This window comes from Xiphias gladius, chromosome 19, assembly GCF_016859285.1.
Source record: "Xiphias gladius isolate SHS-SW01 ecotype Sanya breed wild chromosome 19, ASM1685928v1, whole genome shotgun sequence".
NCBI classification, from domain to species: Eukaryota; Metazoa; Chordata; class Actinopteri; order Istiophoriformes; family Xiphiidae; genus Xiphias; species Xiphias gladius.
The window spans coordinates 10,425,654-10,445,164 of NC_053418.1; the positions used below are offsets into that span (position 1 = coordinate 10,425,654).

Sequence of the window (19,511 nt, forward strand, 5' to 3'; positions counted from 1 at the left end):
ATCTAAATCCCTACAGTATTTAGTCTTACAGTTGAAAGACCATTTTTAATCTTTCTCTTGACCATATGTGTTCTATTTATTGTCTGCCTTTAGAAAAATGTCTACTCAATATAACATCTTAAGATAAAAATCTTTTTATTGCAGATTGAAGACAGAGCAGATAGAAATCTAGAACAAAATCATCTTAAATTCACATTGATACACAACCCAACATACACTCTTACAAATTTCAGGCAATCTTTTAATATAATTTGTTGGAAAGCAGCAATAAAACCAGAAATTGCCCCCAGGATGGAAATCGAAACATCATGAGCTTGAAAGATGAAAGAATAATGTAAAGCCTGTTTTACACAGGGCAGATTTTTTGTTACACTGAACTGATAGATATTGGAAATGGAAATAGCACAGATCAAAATACATGCAGCACAAAAAGTAACAGGTAACTTTCATTACACTATGAAGGGAAAGTGGGAAAATTACTGCAATACATGGCAATTTACAGATACTTTCCCCCTATCAAGCCTTAATTTGACCAAGCAAATAACACAGAAAAAGGTCTCATTAGGTCCCTCAGCACATCCCATTTTGAGGGGAAATATTAAGTTGAAATACACGTTGTTTTGCCTCCCCGATTTACATAAATAGATATAAATTGTTCCTAGTTGTGACAGAGTGCCAAGCTGCAAGAGATTATGTGTTTCCAATTCCTTTAAGGTGATTCTGTGGTTCAGTAATTTAAGTGGAGCTTGACAACTTGACACAAACCTGATCGATCTTTTAATCTGTGCTGGCACTTTAATTTCCAGTTTAAATGCGTGACACATAATTTATAGGCTTGGAATGTGCTTCTTAGAGCTTTGGTCCTTTTTCCACTACTGCATATATTCTGCCCCTTCAGCCCACAGTGTGCAACCGATGCTCCAAGACAAACTCCTTCGTTTGGAAATGCACTTGGCAAAGCAGGCAGACTGTAAAACGCATTAATTCAATGCTTTGAAAATTCACACTATGATGCAGAGGGCCGAGAGCTGAGGTGTTTGTACAAATTAATACAACAAAAATGGATTTACAGTTGAAAAAAAGAGCAGCAAATCCATTGTAGGTCTTTAATGAAACTCTCCATGCTCCACGACCCCCCCCCCCTCCCAAAAAAACCCAATGGAAGACAGTGACAATGTTTCAACAGGGCCAGCTTAGTCCGAGTCCTCATCGTCCAAATACTCTTCAGCATTGCTGTGTGTGCGGTGGACATCTGTAACAAGAGAAATTAAGTTAATGACAGAATTATTTAAATATTACACTTATCTGCAAAACCGCTGTACTTTAAAATATTAGTAGCTTAATGTCTATTGCATCTTTTTTGCAAATTAAGTTCCTAAGCATCTGAAGTTTACATTTAGTTCACAGTAAATACCCTGTATAAGAGGCTCAGCCATGAAATGAATGAACCTTAACATTGTGGCTTTAATGACCACATTGCAGCTTAGCAGCTGTGTGTCACAGCGCTGCAATTGGTCCTTGAGTTTACTCGTTACTCTTTTCCAGCAAGGACCTGCGTTGACCCCGTTTGCCAACACAGAGCTGAATCCCAAAAATATCTAACTTGATTACACACAATATTGCTTTTTCATGCCATTTACACAAGACACAGGAACAGGTCATGGTGTCGCATAAATGGGCAGCTGTTGTCTACAGCAAGCCCAGCTGTGGCAAATCAATAATTGTTCATTTTAATAGTTTGATAAGCTCTGCCTAATGAATTAATTGACTCTCTTTTTTAAAACACAGGATTATGTATTATAGCTTGTCTCATGTGGCAAGCTTCTGAAAATAAACAGTAGAAAGCATAACATGCAGTGTGCAGGTCAAACCAGTCACTGTTCATCCCTTGCGCCGTCTCTGCCGAGGCTCTGGTACTTATGACAGGGTGGATTGTGTGAGCTTGTTGCTGGACAATCTCCTTCCACTGACAGTTGAGAGCTCAGGAAAAAAAAGTATACTTTTCTGTTCACTGTATGAGTGTGTGGCCTGACCGAGTGATACTGCATGCATGCATGCCTGCATTCATGCATGAGTGCTGTGAGGCTACCCCCTAGTGGCAGCTATACTTACTGCTTCCCTGCTTCCTTTTGAGAAGTGAAGCACACTGGGCGTTGGTCGCCATCTCTAGAGCCAGCTTATTCTCATTGTTCCTGATGTCTGTCCTTGCATCTGAAACAAAACATATGCAAATGAGGAGACACAAAAAATTTGATAAAATCTTTCAGGAGCCTTTTCTCTGTGTTTTTCCTGCTCTATTTTCATATCTATCCAAACATTGAGGACGACCTGCTGGCCAATTTCTTCTTATAAAACCAAATAAAGAGACGTGACTAGATACTCACTCTTGTTCAGCAACATTTCCACAATGTCAGAATAACCCTTCCAGGCAGCAGCATGCAGAGCGGTGTCGCCAAGTTTATTCTGAAACACAAAACATAATCCTCACTGACAAACACCCTGACACAGTATTAACTTTGACATTTACCAACTAAGACGTGTAATCACACCCCAAGTTGTGACCCAAACCACAGCTTTACAACTGTATTTTGTTGAAGTTTGCTTCTTATTGTCACAAAAAGGCACATCTGCATGTAAACGGGCCTGTAACTTCAGATGAATAGGATACACCTCTCTGTATTGTAATTTACAATCTCTAGGTTTACACCACTACCTGAAATAGCTGAATATTAGTCCAGATTGCAGTTTATTCCCTTGGTGCCCTCTGTTCATTTTGCCATGCCAAGTATTCGTAGCATGGTAAATGCTTTAGCAGTCCAGGGTTCAAGACACCAGAATTAGAGGTGGTTGACAAATTAAAGGAAAAACCAACATAAAAACACAATTTTTCTAAAAGGTATACACTGATTTGGTGTTTTGATGATGGGGGTGTAGACATCAGCGCAAAGTCTCCCATTGGTGTTCAACTAGGTTGAGATTTGGTGACTGTGACGCCATGGCATAATTTTCATACTCATCAAACCAATGACTGACCCCTTGTGCCCTGTAGGGAAGCATCGGCTTGTACTGCCATCAGCCTGTTTTGGTCAGAAAACACCCCTTGGAGTATCGGTTCTGAACTGACCTAACATTTAAGATAGAAGTCTGCTAGTTTAGCGCTGTTTTGTCGTGAGGTCATAACTCCCTATTGCTAGTTTAGATTCACCGGCTTGAAATAAGTAAATAACCTGATGTAGATATCGATCTCTGCAAGAAAAAAAATCCACTTAATTGTATTCCCCTCCGTCTGTTCAGCGTGCAGGTCAGCTGAAGGGCAGTGTTAGGGATTGATTCAGTAAGAAATTCAGCAGGGTTTGCTATCAATGGGCCTTGATCCTGAGTCGTGTGGCTGTAGAGGTGGAATATGAAATGGGCCGGGAAATCGAGGTGATTTCATGACCGGTACTACTATCCTGATGTTTTTCACCTGTTGGTGAAATTGCTATCGTGTCTGAATGAGTTCTTAAACCCATCTCACCTGCTGGTTGAGCTCCACATTGGGCTGGCCTAGCAACAGCTCCACCACATCTGACACAGGAAAAAAAAAAAAGAAATTAAAAAAAAGAGAAAGATAAAGTTTAAGTGATTGATTGAAGATTTTATGACACTTATCACATGACAATCATGCAGGAACAATAAAGGGACACAGAAGAACTGCAACACTTTCATAGACCAAGTTCCCGTTTTTGTGTACTTCACGTCTGTCATAAAACAAATCTGCCTGTTTGCCACGAGTAAAGATATTAATCGCTGCCGCAACAGAGTACAACTGTCTATCACCCCCACAAATTAGATAAATCCAAACGTCACTGCTGCCAGTCTGAAAATGCAGTGTGTTTGTTAGAAAAAGCTACCAAAAAGTAGACGTTAAATACTTTTATACACTCAATGATTATTACCTTTATGTCCTCCATGGCATCCCCAGTAGAGGGCAGTGTTTCCTGCTTTATCCAGCCCGTTAATTCCAACTTTATTCTCCACACATTCCCTCAGCCAGCTCAAATTCCCTGTTTAAATACACAAGTACGTGCATTTACACACACAGCGCACACAGAGTCAGATGGAGGAGGTCACTAATAATGCAAACATTGTAACAGCTCTTCAGGAATTGGAATAGCTGCATAGAAAAACAGACGTCACAAAAGACACTTAATAAATAAATAAATAAATAAATAAATAATAAGAGAACACAAGGAAATATTTGAATTTGTAGACAGGTGCTGCACCTCGTTTAGCTGCTTCATGCATTGGATTGTCAATAGACTCTGCCTGTTCAGCCACTAAAAAACACAAAACAAAAACATTAAGGCATCAAACATAAGTGCACTGAAATTCACTGATTAAGGAGAATTACAGGAGACAAAGGTCTGTATTAAGTAATATTTTGGTAACCACATACATGTAATGAAACTCAAACTTGGTCTTTCTAGGTTTTCTTCTCACCATAGTTACTTGGAATTAGTCCTGTCCTTCCTCTGCATGTACCCTTCCACCAATTAGTGTCGGTCTGGGGATAATAGTAATGTAGAAATCTTTTTTTTTTTGGTCAGGTAAAATAAAAAAATAATAATTTAAAAAAAATTACAGCAGCAAATGAGTACAGACAAACAGGACAAAGCAGAAAGGTTTAACTCACTGTGTCAGAGATGTACAAGATATCTCCTTCTTCAAAGTACAGCTCATCTGGCTGGAAAAAAAAAAAAAAAAAATGAGACAATGGTACTGCAAGCTAATCGCTCAACAGTGGCTCAGGAGGTGTAATGCATCCACAGCATTCTGCCCTCTAGACTGACTTTTGTATTACATTTTATCCGCTTTCTCCTCCGCCCATATCTTCCCCTTTTTCCTCCACCAACACAAACAATCATGACTGCTACATTTTAATGTGATTTAACACGTAATTATTGATGGATGATAAACAAGAGGACTTACTGATTAAGTTTGCTGGGTGTGTAATTTTTATTTACATCTGCATTTAAGTAGTTTTATGTAGAGCTGAAACAACAGAAAATGAATTGCCTACTATTCTGATTATCGATTAATCAATTCAGTCATTTTTCAATAAAACATTCACTGGCTCTAGCTTCTCAAATGTAATGATTTTTGCTTTTTTCACATATGATAGTAAATTTGAATATCTCATCCATTTATCGCCAACCCTCTGCTAATCTCAGTTCTTCACATCTGGCAGCATGTTTTATCCTTGTCATTGTTTTTTGCTGTTAATATCTCCACTGGACAGTGATGTTTTGACAAGTTTAACTCATTCGATTTGTAAATTATTCTACATATTCGTGTTGATAAACAAATATTTCTCCGGGGAGGGGATGATCAAACTACCCACCACAATAAGTAGTCTGCATGTCCAATTCTGCCATTTTATGACATTCATTTGACCATATATGAAGTTTGGGTCAGAACAGCATCACTGGAGGGCAGCACCGAAATATGTGATTTTTAATTATTCTATGTCATCGTTAGAAAATCTGCACATTGGAGACTGTAGATTTGGCAGATGTTTTGTGACTAGAGTTCTGCATGGCAATTTAAATTTTTTAATGAATATTTTATTAACTATTAATGACAAAAAGCCACGGAAAATAAGCGATTCAAAAATACATTAATAAATCTAAACTTAATAAAACATACAATAAATCAATTAAAATTAAAAAGTACACTAATGAAGAAAGTAGCAATGTAAAGTGAAAGGCTCCCATATTGAAATCTACAGTTATTTCACTTATCAAAATTCATGGAAGAAGTATGAAAAGGTATCTAAATATTAAAAATTTAAAAAGGAATCAACAAATGGTTTCCTACACTTATGAAATATTAGAAAAACAATCTATCAAAAAACAAAAAGCTCTCACCGTTCTGGGGTCAAAGGTGAACAATGCTCTGAACACCTTGACTTGGCCTAGTAAAGAGAAAAACACAGATTGTATGTTAGGCGGAACATTTGTAGACCGTTTGTGGCAAGTTCACTTCATTCCCTGTATGCAGAGTGGTAAACAGGACACACTGTATTCGAGAATAGACACAGTGAGGTGAAACCATACATGCTGGCCGTGTAATAATAACCAGCTTAGTTTCACCACAATGAGCCTGCAGGTGAGTGCAAGACATTGCAAGGACATTGCTTTAATGTGGTCAATTCCTCTCAGACACGTACAATAAATCAGTGTGAGACATCATCCATCACTTCACTCAAGAGCTAACTGCATGTAGCATGTACCAACTCTTCCTACAGCCAACAACAATTTTGCATGCAGCGCAGGGACAAAAACACAGAGCTGGTCTTTGTGTATGCAGCTCTGAGGCAGCTGCCCTCGGGGCCTGTGATGGTTCACAGTCGAGCCTGGCATTGGCTCTGCTGCTGGAATGCTACCAGAGTGGTTGTGGCATGAGTTGACAGCTGAACTAGTTCACAGAAAACCTACAAAATAGCTTAAAGAAACAGTGACTTGCACATATCTACTATTAAATAATCCGACCAGCTATTTATTTCTGGGACCGAACAAAACCTCAAGTTATATACAGTATGGTGTACTGTATGTTTACTACATACACATAAAGTTTACTACACAGAACAATGAGCTGCCTACATTGAAAGCCCAAGTACCAGCTTTTGTTTTTCGTTAACCAGAAAAAATCTTATTCATCACTAGTGCAAAGTAATGTGATTCTTCCGATTTGCATCTGAATTGTAGATAAACATCACTCAGTGCTTCAATCTACTGACTTCCCTTTCAAGATTTGTCTCATTGTACATGCCCTTATGACCTCCACCAAGGAGGTTTTATGATTACTCCTGTCTCTCCGTTTGTTGGTTTGTGTGTCAACAGGATTATGCAAAAAGTGCTGAACCGATTTGCAACGGTCTTGGTGGCAGGATGGGGCATGGGCCAGGGAAGAATCTATTCAATTTTAGGGCCGATCCGGACCCTTTTCTATGAATTTGAATATTTTCCTCTGAAATCTGGTGCATGTAACATTCATTATATTAAAAAAATGTGTTTTATTTGCCAATGTTTTTTTATGTGCTTTAGTGTTTTTTTATTTCTCTTATTTTACGCAGTCCTACTGTGTGTTTTTAATTGGTGCGTGTGTTATCTGTAGTTTTCTACTTGTGTGTAATTTACACTTTAACTTGGTTGTTGTTTTTCAATATCATTGCTTTAAGTTGGGCAGCCCCATCTAACTTCAAGAAGGTGCTATATAAATAAAAGATTATTATTACTATTACATCAGTTGCATTACTTCTTAAATCAAAATGTTTATCTATGTTGTCCCTGTGACATAAACAAACAAACAAAAATCGATAGTCCTCACAAGCCAAAATTCAAACAAGCTGAAATAAGGATGATGATGAATCAATCAAGACTGACACTGATGCACTTACTGTCATATGTTTAATATATTTGATCCAAGACACATAAAAGGTGGGCAAGCATCTTCTGTCTGCCGATTGCTTTAGCTAACAGGCCTAAATATTGACGGTTGTAGCTCTCCCCTGCCGTTACTCAGAGTTCCTATTTACCTAACACAATGTCTCCGTGTCTCAGAGTGAGAGGGCCTGAGCCGCTGCACAAGCCCAGCTCTGTTGAACACAGCAACCATTTCTCTCTGCAGGCCCGGTCATGTCGCTTAAAAACACACAAAAACCTGTGTTGACTAGTCCATGTTCTCTCTGCATTTTAAAGCCCCGGGCACATACAAGGGTTTACTCTAGCAAAACAAATAAATAATAGAAAAAGAGACGAAAAATTGACTCTCAGTGTGAGCAAGACATTGTCAGTATATTTTACTTGCTTGTTTGTTTTGGTTTTTTTTTTGATGATTTCCATCTGTGCTATTTTACTGCAAGAGCCCCCCTAAAAAACCTGTCATATCTGGGTGGCTATGTAATTCTCCATTCCTGTTTGATGCCTAAACCAAACACCAAAGCATCTAAGCCTCCCTAAGGAGTCACTCCAGAAATGATCGTGTTTTAAACCAGAGGATACACCCAGCTCTCTAGTGATGCCCTCTAAAATCCTGGTTAACAAAAAAAACAGAACCCTTTTCTCTTGTAAAGTAGTGATTTAGAAGGAAAAAGAAGGAAGAAGCACAAAACATTTCACCTCACAAGCCCAGTCCTGTTAATTCTGAGTACATTGTTCAGGGTGATAAAGTTATCACAGCACATGAATACTGCCAAAGATCTCTTCAAGCACCCGCTGGAGAAAAGGTTTCAATTAGATCAGGGTTGCAACTAATAAATATTTCCGTTAGATTATTCTGCTGATTAATTTTTCGATTGATCATTTAATTAGTTGTTTGGTCTACGAAAATGTCGGAAAATAGTGAAAAAATGCCAATCACATCTTGGCAGAGCTCCAGCTGACGTCTTCAAATGTCTTGCTCTGTCCGACCGACAGTCTAAAACCCAAACATATTCAGTGTGTACAATAAAATATGACAAAGAAGCAGCAAATCTTGATTAATCGATTATCAGAATAGTTGCCGGTTATTTTTCTGTCGATTGACCAATTGATTCGTTGACTAATCCTTGCAGCCCTAAATTTGATCTTTGTAGAGAAATTATATTTTTCGGGACAGGGACAGTGACCGACCAGCAGGTCCTACACGCTTTTACATCATGTGCTAACAGCTCTTACTTCAAATATGAGGATAGTTCAGGGTTTTCTTTTTTTGCTCCCCACATGTCAAACTCTGACGCACAAGAAGTGATCTGAAAATAAAATACAATCAGCTACCAGTTTATTAGCTACACCTAAGTAAGAATAATGCAGTCTTATACAACATCCCTGCAATAAATCCTCCCTTCATAAAGGATAGAATGCTCAGTCTTTGAACTGTTTTAAGAGAGCTGTTGATTCAATTTCATGGTCATTTTGGAGGCTGTTGTATTATAATGAAAGGCGTTCCTAATATTTTGTCCATCTCATTTAGTGTATATCAATTAGGGTAGACTAAATATTTGAAACACCTCTCGGTGGAACGGCATACAACGCAAGCAACACCACAGACTGCATCCTCAACACCTCCAAGGGTTTCAACAAAAGGGAACATTACAACCTTCATGCAGATTGTAATTTATTGCAAGGCTTTTCCATTAGACTTCATTAGCTTTTAAAAGGTGTACTACATTTTGAGCCCAAAACTGATGGAAATTTTGTGCTTTTTCTTTGTCATTGAATAGAAATTTTAAGTAATCGTACTGCAAGTGGAGCTGAAACGAATACCCGATTAGTCAATTAACAGAAAAATAATTAGCAACTATTTTGATAATTGATTGATCATTTTTTTAAGGAAAACTAGTGAAATACCACTCCAAATGATCTCCGACTCCATCTTCTCTAATGAGAGGATTTACGGCTTTTCTTTGTCAAATATCATATTAAACTGAATATAATAATAAATTGGGTTTTGGACAGGTGGTCAGATATTTGAAGACGTCACCTTCGGCACTGTGAAGTTGTGAGAGGTCTTTTTGTTTTGTTTTGTAAACTAAATGATTCACCGATTAATCAAAGAAAAAAAAAGATATATCGATAATGAAAACAATCGTTAGTTGCGGCCCAAGTTACAAGTCCTCGGGGGGCAGAAATCACAATTACAGTTTTGGACTCAACAGCTGAACAAGAATGATGTGTATATTTTGCAGACAAATAAGTACCTAATAAACTGGCACCCGAGTGTAGGTTTTACTATAGACAGGAGGAAAAAATATAGAAAAATATAATTTCTCTACAAAGATCACTGACACAATTCATTGGAGAATATATTTTTCACAAATTAATGTTATTTATTCACATTTGAAAAACACGACTTGCACGAAAAAGACACGTTCCTGACATTTCTAACTTTTTGGGAAGAAAATCCACAAAATGCTTGGAGACCACATCTAAAAAAAAAAAAAAAAAAGAAAATAACCATTCCTTTTGATGTTTTAGGTGTAATAGCACCTAATATAACAACAACAACTCAAGATAAATATCTGATGAAATTCTTACTGACAGCAAGCATCTGGAGGAACCTGGAAAAATATGATATGATATGATATGATATGATATGATATGATATGATATGAGTGTAATAGGAAGACACCAGAGTAGCAGCCCAGGCTGAGCTTGCAGGAAGTCAAGGCTGGTGTCACTGACCATACACACTCATCGTCACCTCTCAACCTACGACCTAGAGCCACTGAATAACGACGGCACCCTCCGCGCACGAGTGATGGAAATAGGGGAAGTCGCAGAGGCCTACTGCTGAGAGCCGGACTCCCCCTGTCAATCAACGGTGGAAGGCACTTTTAACGGCTCCGCCGCAGTCCTGCCCCGCTCGGCAATAACGGAAACTGCTATTAATCAGAGTCTGTGGGCCTTCTTCCCTCCGGGTGACACGAGTTTCACAGACCAAAAAACGACAGAAATCAGCCGATTTCACTGACTGAAGTGCCCGCCCACGAAGCTCACATCGTCAACAAGGTGTGCTGTCCTCGTACAAGACCGAGCACAAGTTTGGGCTAAATTTAAACCACAGTCCTCGGAGCGTTAGCCTTACCTGGCTTGGCCGGCTTGGGGGGAGGCTTCGACATTTGCGGGGCTCGGAGATGAAACACGACGAAGCGCGGCGCGTGTTATTTCGGGCAGAAAACCTCGCTGGACTGTGCTGCCACTGCCAATGAGGAAGTTCAGTTAGGCGGCGGAAAAAGTTAGGCTGCGCATGCGCAATGCCTAACCTGCAACAGCTATTATATACAGCACAGACCGCATGTGGTGGGACGGTCACACATTTGTTTCGTTCAAGCGCTGAGCCTCAGCTCGCCCAATTCGAAATAAAATAATGGATGCTACAATAAAGTGCCAATTCTCAAGTTTTACAATAATGGGTTCACGTCAATACAGACTGACTGTGTGGGAGATATGGCCCTTTAACGCACAGTACCCATTGTTTACTGGTTCACAAGTAATTGGACAGATACACATGAGTTCGAACAAAATCATCATATTTAATATTTTGTGGAAGATCCTTTGCAGTCAATGACCCACAGACATCAGCAGACGCTTTGTGTCTTCCCTGGTGATGCTCTCCCAGAGCTTCACTGCAACATCCTTCAGCTCTTGTTTGTTGTGGGGTCTCTCTGCCTTTAGTCTGGTCTTCACCAAGTGGACTGCAGCTCAGTCGGGCTGAGATCAGGTGACTGACTCTGCCAGTCGAGGATATTCCACCTCCCGGCCCTGAGAAGCTCTTTGGTTGCTTTAGCCATATGTAATCATCCAAAGAGTTTTGATGCATTTGGCTGAATCTGAGCACAGAATGCTCCAGTGTACCTCTGCATTCATCCTGCTGCTTCCTCAGCAGTAAAATCGTCAATAAATGCCAGTAGCCCAGTTCCACAGGCAGCCATACCTGCCCGAGCCATAACAAAACCACCACCACTTTTGACCGATGAGGTGGGGTTTGCATCTTGTGGTTTAATCTTCTGAAATCTGAAATCTGTGGTCCTGAAATCTTCTCTTGAACGTTGACACGGAAACATGTCTGCCTACATCCTGTACAGCTTTCTTGCCTTGCTCTGCGGTCATAAAGTTTTTTTTTCTTCACCATGCAAATGCTTTTCTGCTCATCCACAAGACTTGTGCTCCTTGGTCTACCAGGTCGTTTGACATTCTGTGGTTTTACATATACATATATACATTATTTTATTTTACTTTATTTTACTTTATTTTATTATTTATTAAATTAGTTTTCATAGTTTGAGCTTTGTGATCAGTGTTTTTGCTCTATATGTAAACTCTGTACAATGTATTTTACTAATCAATTATTTAAATTTTATTAGTTATTAATTCTATTCTATGATTTTTTAAAATATTTAAACATTTCAATTTTAATAACTTAAAAAAATATTAATATTGTTTTAGTAAGTAAACTCCATAAAATGTCTTAATAAAATAATCTTAATTTAATTTAACTTTACTTTTTTTTTACATTTATTAAAGCATTTATAGTTAATTTTTTTATTAATTTTAAAAATAATTTACTCTAAATACCCTCTATTTTATTGATAATGTTCTTGGAAGTAAACTGTGTAAAATGTGTTCTATTTTAGTTTTTTATTCAATCTAATTTTTTATTTTTAGATTATTTTTATTTTGTATTCATTTATTTGTATTTCTTCTACTCTGTTATCACTACTGTAATTTTTTTTTTCCTAATCTACTTCACCTTTACCTTTTTGAAATGCCTTTATAATTTTACTTTGTTTTTGATCAGATAAACCTCTGTTGTAGCACCGTATTGAGTCTCTATCACGTTCCGATGTTTGTCCTGTTTTCTCTCAATGGGCAGTTCAGCGGTGACGTAGCAGCGACCTCGGCGAATCGCGAGCGTCCGCTGGCGGAAACGAGAGAAGGCGTCTGGACCCGAGTGGGTGCAGCACAAGTCACTAATGTACCTCTGTTCTAGTTAAACCTGCACAGAAGCTGTTCATTGATTCGCTCTTAGCAGTTTTATGTGCCAGAAAACGACAAGCTGAGATGAAGACACTAGTTGTAGGAGTAGGCGGGTAAGTAAGTCGGGAGGATTGTAAACAATGTGTTGCTATGTTGACCTCCCTTCAAAACATGCCTTTTGTCGTTTTCCTTGGCTCATCCTGCCTCCAGACAGCCAGCTTGGACCTCAGATACCATCTTGCATGCTTTATGTGTTTTACACCACAGGTGTTATTAAGAATATAACACAATTAACGGTGGGTTTTTTTCTAATGACATGTCACCTCTATTAAGTCAATTGGAGACTCTGAAAATGCTTCTTGGATGTTTATTGTGTAAGTGGGAAATCCAGGGAGACAAGATAGCAGGTCACAGAAAGCCACCAGAAAATGCATTAGACTAATATTGTTAAATCACATGTTAATCTTGGCCAGTATTGTCCAGTGGGGGCAGCGGGGGACACCATCAGATCAGTACGGCATGTGACAACCATGTGGCAGCAAAGACTGATCAGAGTTGGTTATTCTTTAGAGGAAAAGCCACAAGGTATCTGAGTCCTGAGCGTCAGCGAGAGAAAGAAGTGGCCCATTAATGTCACATTAAGGGTTGGCTATTGGCACACCCCGCAGACAGGTGTGTGGAAAAATGAAATCAGGATGTCTGATTGAGGGTCATGTTGCGTTTTCATTCATTTTAGTGCAAAAGGTATGCAGGATTTTTTTAATTTCTTTTGCAATTTTCCCTAATCTGATTGACTGTGTTCAAATCAACGTTGCAACTAACGCTTATTTTCATCATCGACTAATGTGCTGATTATTTTCTCAATCAACCCATGAATTGTTTGGTCTGTTTTCTGTATCAGAAAACAGTGGAAAATGCCCATCGCAGTATCCTAGAGCACAAAGTGGCCTCATTAAATGTCTTGTTTTATCCGATCAACAGTCCAAAACCCAAAATTATGATCATGTAATACCAATACAAGCTGCAAATGCTCACATTTTAGAACAAATATTCGGCATTTTCGCTTGAAAAATAACTTGAGCCATTAATCAGTTATCAAAACAGCACATTTTTATTCAATTGGCCGTTCGTTGCAGCTCTAGTTCAAGTGCTAACTCACCGGACTGAAAAGAATATTTCACTAGTTTGTCTCACTGTAAGTGTGTTGCACTGTGGACCACACCCCGCATCAATGGTGGGTGTGGTTGGGTTACGTTGAACGTTGGATTGGTTTCACCTCTGTCCACGAACACTGGGACTAAACATATTGTGTGGGACTAAGCAACAACAATGTCAACACGAAATAACTTGTCTTTTAAATACTGTATGTACTTTTTAAATATTTATTTGATTTACTAAACAATTTGTCATGTAATTTCTTTTAGGGGACACACTGGCGCAAGGACACATAATATATATGTTGTTATGTGGACTGTACGTGGCTATACTATACGCTCTTGCTGCACCTATAAACTGTGCATGTTTAGAGGGTGTAATAAAAGCAATTTTTAAAAGAAGATCACACAAAAAAGAACATTTCTGATAAAACTGTGATAAGACAATATAGGCTGATACATCAGCCCGTCTGATTTATTAGTCAGGCTCGAGGACAGACACACCCTGGAGTCAACCTCTACATTACTGCAGCAATGTGAGAAGTTAAACCACCAGAGGTCAGCAAAAACAAGGTTTCCAGCTGCTGTCAAATTGCTCTTTAAAGGGCTTTTCAGTTAGTCAACTATTTTGAAGCAGGCCAGTAAGAGAAGTAAGTATACTTTTTTTTTTTGTTTTTTTAAAACTGTTTATTGGTTTTTGAACATACGAGTATGAAAAAGTAACATTATGCACACATTCGGGCAGATTTGAGATTAGCACTAACAAACAATCCAACCAATCCATGAAGCACAGACCTGAGCTTCTCCAATCTGAGGTGCAGCATAACTTTCACGACAACCACAGAGTTTGCGTCGGGGGCTGTGGGCTTTTCCAATTCAGTAAAATTAACCACAGTAGTGTTACGCCATGTGTTCTGTTACCATATAATTGGCTGCAGTTATAATTGGAAAGTTTAGAACAATGTCAAAACATACAGATGAGAGAGGTGGGGAATGCTCTGCATCAGTCGCTTACGGTTACATTAGGACGCGTGAAGCACCTTAAGCTGCATAAGGCCATGTCTTGAAGCTCTATGAACTCGTTCCATAGCGTATCTATTTAATGGTATTTCTGCAGCTTTAACTTTTGTAATTACAACAGGTGATATGTACTATTTTTCTTTCAGGATGACCAATGGAGGAAAATCTACTCTGGCCAACAGTCTACACCAGCAGACACCCAACAGCTGCATCATTGCGCAGGATTCATATTTTAAGGTAGACTGCTCTTTAAATCATATCACTGCTCTTACGCATGCTGGAAATCTGAGCGCTCCGTTGATCGCAGTGGACCCTTTTTTTCTTCAGGATGACTCTGTGGTACCGGTGGACAGCCATGGGTTTAAGCAGTATGACAGTAAGGACACTTTATATAATTGTCGGTTATTCAACTTGAAGTCACAAAGGTTTAGACAGGATTTAGACCGATTAGATCAGGAGTAAACCTCTTTGTTAAATTGTGATTTTTTTTTTCTGGAAACTTTGAAATTTTTGTAGCCTGGAAGGTTGTTTCAAAATTTGCAAATGGCTATTTCCACTATGTATTTAAGATTGACTACTTATAGGCCAAGAAGTTAAGAAAAATAAAGATTCCAATATAAGATCTCTCCACCAGATTAATTCCTAGCAATTTGGAGAGGTCTTTGAAACAGCATTTAGACCTTCATGTTGGGAAATAAAATAAAAAATATATGGAAAATATGCAAATAAATAGTTCATATAATGAATAAAAAGAAATATTCAAACAATTTCAAAGAATTAGGGCTGCAACTGATGATTATTTTAATTGTATCTAGTGATTATTTTTTCAAATAATTGTTCTAAAATGCCATAAATCGTGAAAAAATGTCCATAACAATTTCCTAGAGTCCAAGGTGATGTCTTCAGCCCCCCCCCCCCCGAACGATATTCAAATTAAAATGTTATAAAAACAGAGAAAAGCACAAAATCCTCAGAGTTGAGACGCTAGGTTGGGATTTGACTGATAAATTACTTTAATGTTTGCCGGAATTTAACATGCACTTTTCTGACTGGACAAAGAAAACCATTCTCATTCAGATGTGGGTAGAAGCTGTAGTCATGTAAAAGTATTAGTACTCTTATGATAGTAAAGATTCAAGTAAAAGTAGTCTGTTAATAACCACTAAGGTGAGAGTAAGAAAGTATCTACTGATAAGATAACTTGAGTAGTGAGTAACTTTATATGATCCAATTAATTCTTTACAATAATCAACAGGCTGAAGACATAATCCAATGCTTGTCCAATAAACAAAATGCAAAACAGCCACAAGCATGCTCTGATTCAATATAAACAGTATCATTAAAACATAATAGACAGTTGCCTGGTGGCAGTTCTGACCACAGGACAATTTTTCATACATCTTCTGAAGTTGTCCAACAAATAAACTGTAAGTTTACACAAACCAATACACAAGGAACAACATTGTGTTCGATCTCCTTAAGACTTTACTTTTAACCACAGATGAAAAATCAAATTAGTGGATGAGCACGTGTAAATGTCGCTACATCCTGTTTCAGTGCTCGCTGCTCTCCACATGGACGCGATGATGAGCGAGGTTGGCTCATGGAGAAGAGATCCCGAGTCGTTCCTGAGGCAACGGGGCCTGAACCCAGTGGATTTGGAGGTGTTTGTGCTGATAGTGGAAGGATTCCTCATTTTCAATCACAGGTACACAAGGGAGGATTTAGTGAAGTTACCGTGTTTATATCAGTTATAAGTTCACCATATAAAATCTGAATGGTTTGATTCCAAAATTAGAAATAATTTTTTAAAAGTTGATAGAAGTTTATTTTACGGGCCCGTCATTTTCTAAGATGTTCAGAAGAAAAACTGTGTAGCTTGATACAAATTTTTTTAGTTAGTTCAGTTAGTTGTGATGAGGTTTTTTTTTTTATTGATTTGCAGACGAATTTCCATGAGCTCACCTGCTGTCCTCTGAATAAAAGCCTCAAGGTTGTGCTGTCTTAGCGTTTGGAAATAACTGGAAGTGTAACAAACGTATCACTGTCTATTTTGTTTTTCTTCCCAGGAATCTTCTTAGGAGTTTATTTAAAAAATAAACTGGAATTGACTGACTCGTAAAATAAACGTTACTGGAGTTTCCTCAAGAAATCAACAACACAAATTCAACACAACTGCACAAAGCTAAAATGAAAAAACATTGAAAAATTATACATGTAATAGCCAAAAAATTATATTTATTATAAGAAGTGGTAGTAAAAGTGATAAGACATAAATAGACATAACCGTTAAAATATGAATTTATTATGTGAATGTTATTATGTTCTTCAGGTAAATATTTCCACTTAAATTTTTTCCATTTATGGGAAGTAACCATTCAGTTGTGCTTTATCTCTGTCCATAAGGGCAAACTGTTCCCCATGATTTACTTAGTGAAACAAAAACGTAGATTTTAATAATAGTAATACGATATTCCTGTAACTGTAATGCTCTGATGTGTTTTGTGTGTGTGTGTGTGTGTGTGTGTGTGTGTGTGTGTTTTACCTTTCCAGGTCTCTGAATGAACTATTTGACAAAAGATACTTCATGGAAATACCTTATGATGTCTGCAAAAGGAGACGAAGGTGTCAGATCTTGAAATCAAAAAATCAGTTTTTTATTTTTATTTTGTGGCAGTGTTTGCATGCCAACTCTCTGTACCTTTTTTAAGGGATTTTGTTTCCACTGAGCTGCAATAAACAAAAGGCAAGAGAAAAAGTTTGCCTCTCCATGTTTTTACCTCTGTTTGCTGTCTTTGATTGACAGCTCCAGGGTGTACACGCCTCCTGATCCTCCTGGCTACTTTGATGGACACGTGTGGCCAATGTACCTAAAAAACCGCCAGGAGATGGAGAGCACAGTGTCTGGAATTGGTGAGTCGTCCAGTCAAAGGCGCCATTTGTTCAGTATGATTGGATGGGATTAGAACTGTGGAGCATTGGAGCATTTATTGGCATTTATGTGGTTCAGACCTCAAAAACTATGATAAATAATGAAACTATTATCACCATAGCAGTTGTACTATTATTAAATAATAAAATAAGTGACATTGATATGTTCACTATATGGTGTGTTTTTTTTTTTAGTATTTCTGGATGGACTGAAGCCAAAAGAAGAGCTCCTGGCTGCTGTGTGTAAAGACGTTTGTCGGGAAATAGAAAGACTTGGGGGTAAGTTGCAGTGGCGCTGGGATATGACTGAGACAAAGTCATCTCTTCTGGAGCGGTCTCACAACCATTCACAAATTATTTAAATCTTTTGCAGCCGTGAGTGAGTTGTACTTCACTTTACCTTGCATTATGTATTACTGGACAATAGTGAACATCCAGGAACACACTCACAAATCCTGTTTTTATTAATATGCTTACTGATGTTTTAATGGTAAACTTTTGCAGTTTGAGCATAGTACATACCTAAGACCTGCTAGTATTATGATGTAGTATTGAATTGGGATATTGTTGTCCTGTAGCAACTATATTAATGTGATTATGGAGAGGCAGGCCCTTGGACTAAGTCTTCAAGACCAGTTAGTTAGTTGACTTAACATACCGTCTCATATGTACTATTTAAAAGGAAGAAAAAACTGACTTGATTGTGTGTGTTTTTTTTGCAGAGAAAAACTGAAATAGTTGAACTCTGATTTGCCTTTTGAAGATGGAGACTGCTGCTGCCGTGGATGTCAGGAAAGTTCCTCTTTTGGGTTAATGTGTGACTGAAAGGACCAAACCAAGTGTTTCTTTAGTATTGTGTCATTATGCTAGTGTCTATGTAATATCTACAATAGTTAATGTTTCTCAGAAGAGTTAAAAAAAAAAAAAAGTCTCACAATCTCTCAAGACTGTTTCCTTTTTATAATGTATGGGGGATTTTGATCCAAAAGTCTGACTCTTTTTCTATCTTACTATACATATACATATACATATATACATATACTGTACATATAACCTTAACTTGTGATGTAATTCCAAATAATCAGATATATAAAATGTACATAACTGCTAAAGACTTTCTCACTCATATTTGGATATAACAAGTATTAAACAATGAAAATTGCCCACTGTGGTTTGGTGAGCATAATTTTTTTTAAGGTGTTAAAATTTAAGGTATCCCTGCACAAAACCGGATCGTAGCATTAGCTAATAACGCAGTACCTGTTGATGATGTACTCTAGTGGTGCATATTCCTTAACACATTCATCAGATTGCCAACCCCAACTGATGCAACTAATCTGTGACTTTTGTAAATGAGGAAGTTGCCCACTTTGGCAGTTGGTAAGCCAGCCTCAGTGCAAATGTTTGCAATTATTTTGTGTATAATACAAGGTTTTTACCACCAGTGACTTTATGCACATTGCTGCATCTTCAAGATCTTTTACTTAAGTAATGGTCCCAATGCCACAGTGTGTAGAAATACTCTGTTACAAGTAACTGAAGTTTAAAAATAAATGCAGTAGAGTATAATATTTCCCGCTGAAATCTAATGAAGTAGCAGTATTAAATAGCATTAAATGGAAATACTCAAATGAAGTACAAGAAGCTGAAAATTGTACTTAGGTACAGCGCTTGAATAAATTTGCTTAGTATTTTTCCTCCACTGCAAGTTATTCCATTAATGGATATTGATTTAACTGGAAATAGAACCAGAGCACACAGCAGCATTTTACTACCAAATGTACTTGAAGCCACAACATCAACCTGGAACAGACAGACTGCTGTCAAGACATTTGACTCCTTCTGTTACCCAGTCTGTGTAGAACCTTTATCTATCACCGTAGCTGCATCGGCTTCAGCACCTTTT

General features: G+C 37.9%; 2 protein-coding genes across 8 annotated transcripts; one reads left to right on the plus strand and one right to left on the minus strand.

Moving 5' to 3' along the window:
- Nucleotides 1–1,083: 1,083 nt before the first annotated feature.
- ostf1 (osteoclast stimulating factor 1) lies at nt 1,084–10,773 on the minus strand. Its single transcript, XM_040156343.1, has 10 exons — nt 10,609–10,773; nt 5,910–5,956; nt 4,676–4,726; nt 4,483–4,546; nt 4,266–4,319; nt 3,939–4,046; nt 3,518–3,567; nt 2,385–2,463; nt 2,113–2,211; nt 1,084–1,252 (listed from the first exon to the last, which is right to left on the minus strand). The coding sequence occupies exons 1-10, from the start codon at nt 10,640–10,642 to the stop codon at nt 1,194–1,196; spliced, it is 645 nt and encodes a 214-aa protein (XP_040012277.1). The 5' UTR covers nt 10,643–10,773; the 3' UTR covers nt 1,084–1,193.
- A 1,641-nt stretch (nt 10,774–12,414) lies between these two features.
- Nucleotides 12,415–19,497, plus strand: nmrk1 (nicotinamide riboside kinase 1). Of its 7 annotated transcripts, none has more exons than XM_040156447.1 (10): nt 12,418–12,613; nt 12,711–13,244; nt 13,925–14,304; nt 14,821–14,911; nt 15,002–15,050; nt 16,232–16,382; nt 17,228–17,299; nt 17,481–17,587; nt 17,801–17,884; nt 18,328–19,497. In XM_040156447.1, the coding sequence occupies exons 4-10, from the start codon at nt 14,822–14,824 to the stop codon at nt 18,336–18,338; spliced, it is 564 nt and encodes a 187-aa protein (XP_040012381.1). In that variant the 5' UTR covers nt 12,418–12,613; nt 12,711–13,244; nt 13,925–14,304; nt 14,821; the 3' UTR covers nt 18,339–19,497. The 7 variants fall into 7 exon arrangements, with proteins under 7 accessions (XP_040012380.1, XP_040012381.1, XP_040012385.1 ...); XM_040156451.1 differs by having other exon boundaries at nt 14,137–14,304; XM_040156448.1 differs by having other exon boundaries at nt 12,711–13,172.
- Nucleotides 19,498–19,511: the final 14 nt, after the last annotated feature.

Bases quoted from the DNA above. Each gene is read 5' to 3' on its own strand.
- ostf1 (XM_040156343.1), bottom strand. From the start codon at position 10,642: ATGTCGAAGCCTCCCCCCAAGCCGGCCAAGCCAG. The intron at 5,957-10,608 runs GTAAGGCTAACG...TCTCTTTACTAG, and splicing joins CCCCAAGCCGGCCAAGCCAG to GCCAAGTCAAGGTGTTCAGA. The intron at 4,727-5,909 runs GTGAGAGCTTTT...TTTTTTTTCCAG, and splicing joins TCACCTTTGACCCCAGAACG to CCAGATGAGCTGTACTTTGA.
- nmrk1 (XM_040156446.1), top strand. From the start codon at position 12,585: ATGAAGACACTAGTTGTAGGAGTAGGCGG. The intron at 12,614-14,820 runs GTAAGTAAGTCG...TTTTTCTTTCAG, and splicing joins CTAGTTGTAGGAGTAGGCGG to GATGACCAATGGAGGAAAAT. The intron at 15,051-16,231 runs GTAAGGACACTT...ATCCTGTTTCAG, and splicing joins TGGGTTTAAGCAGTATGACA to TGCTCGCTGCTCTCCACATG.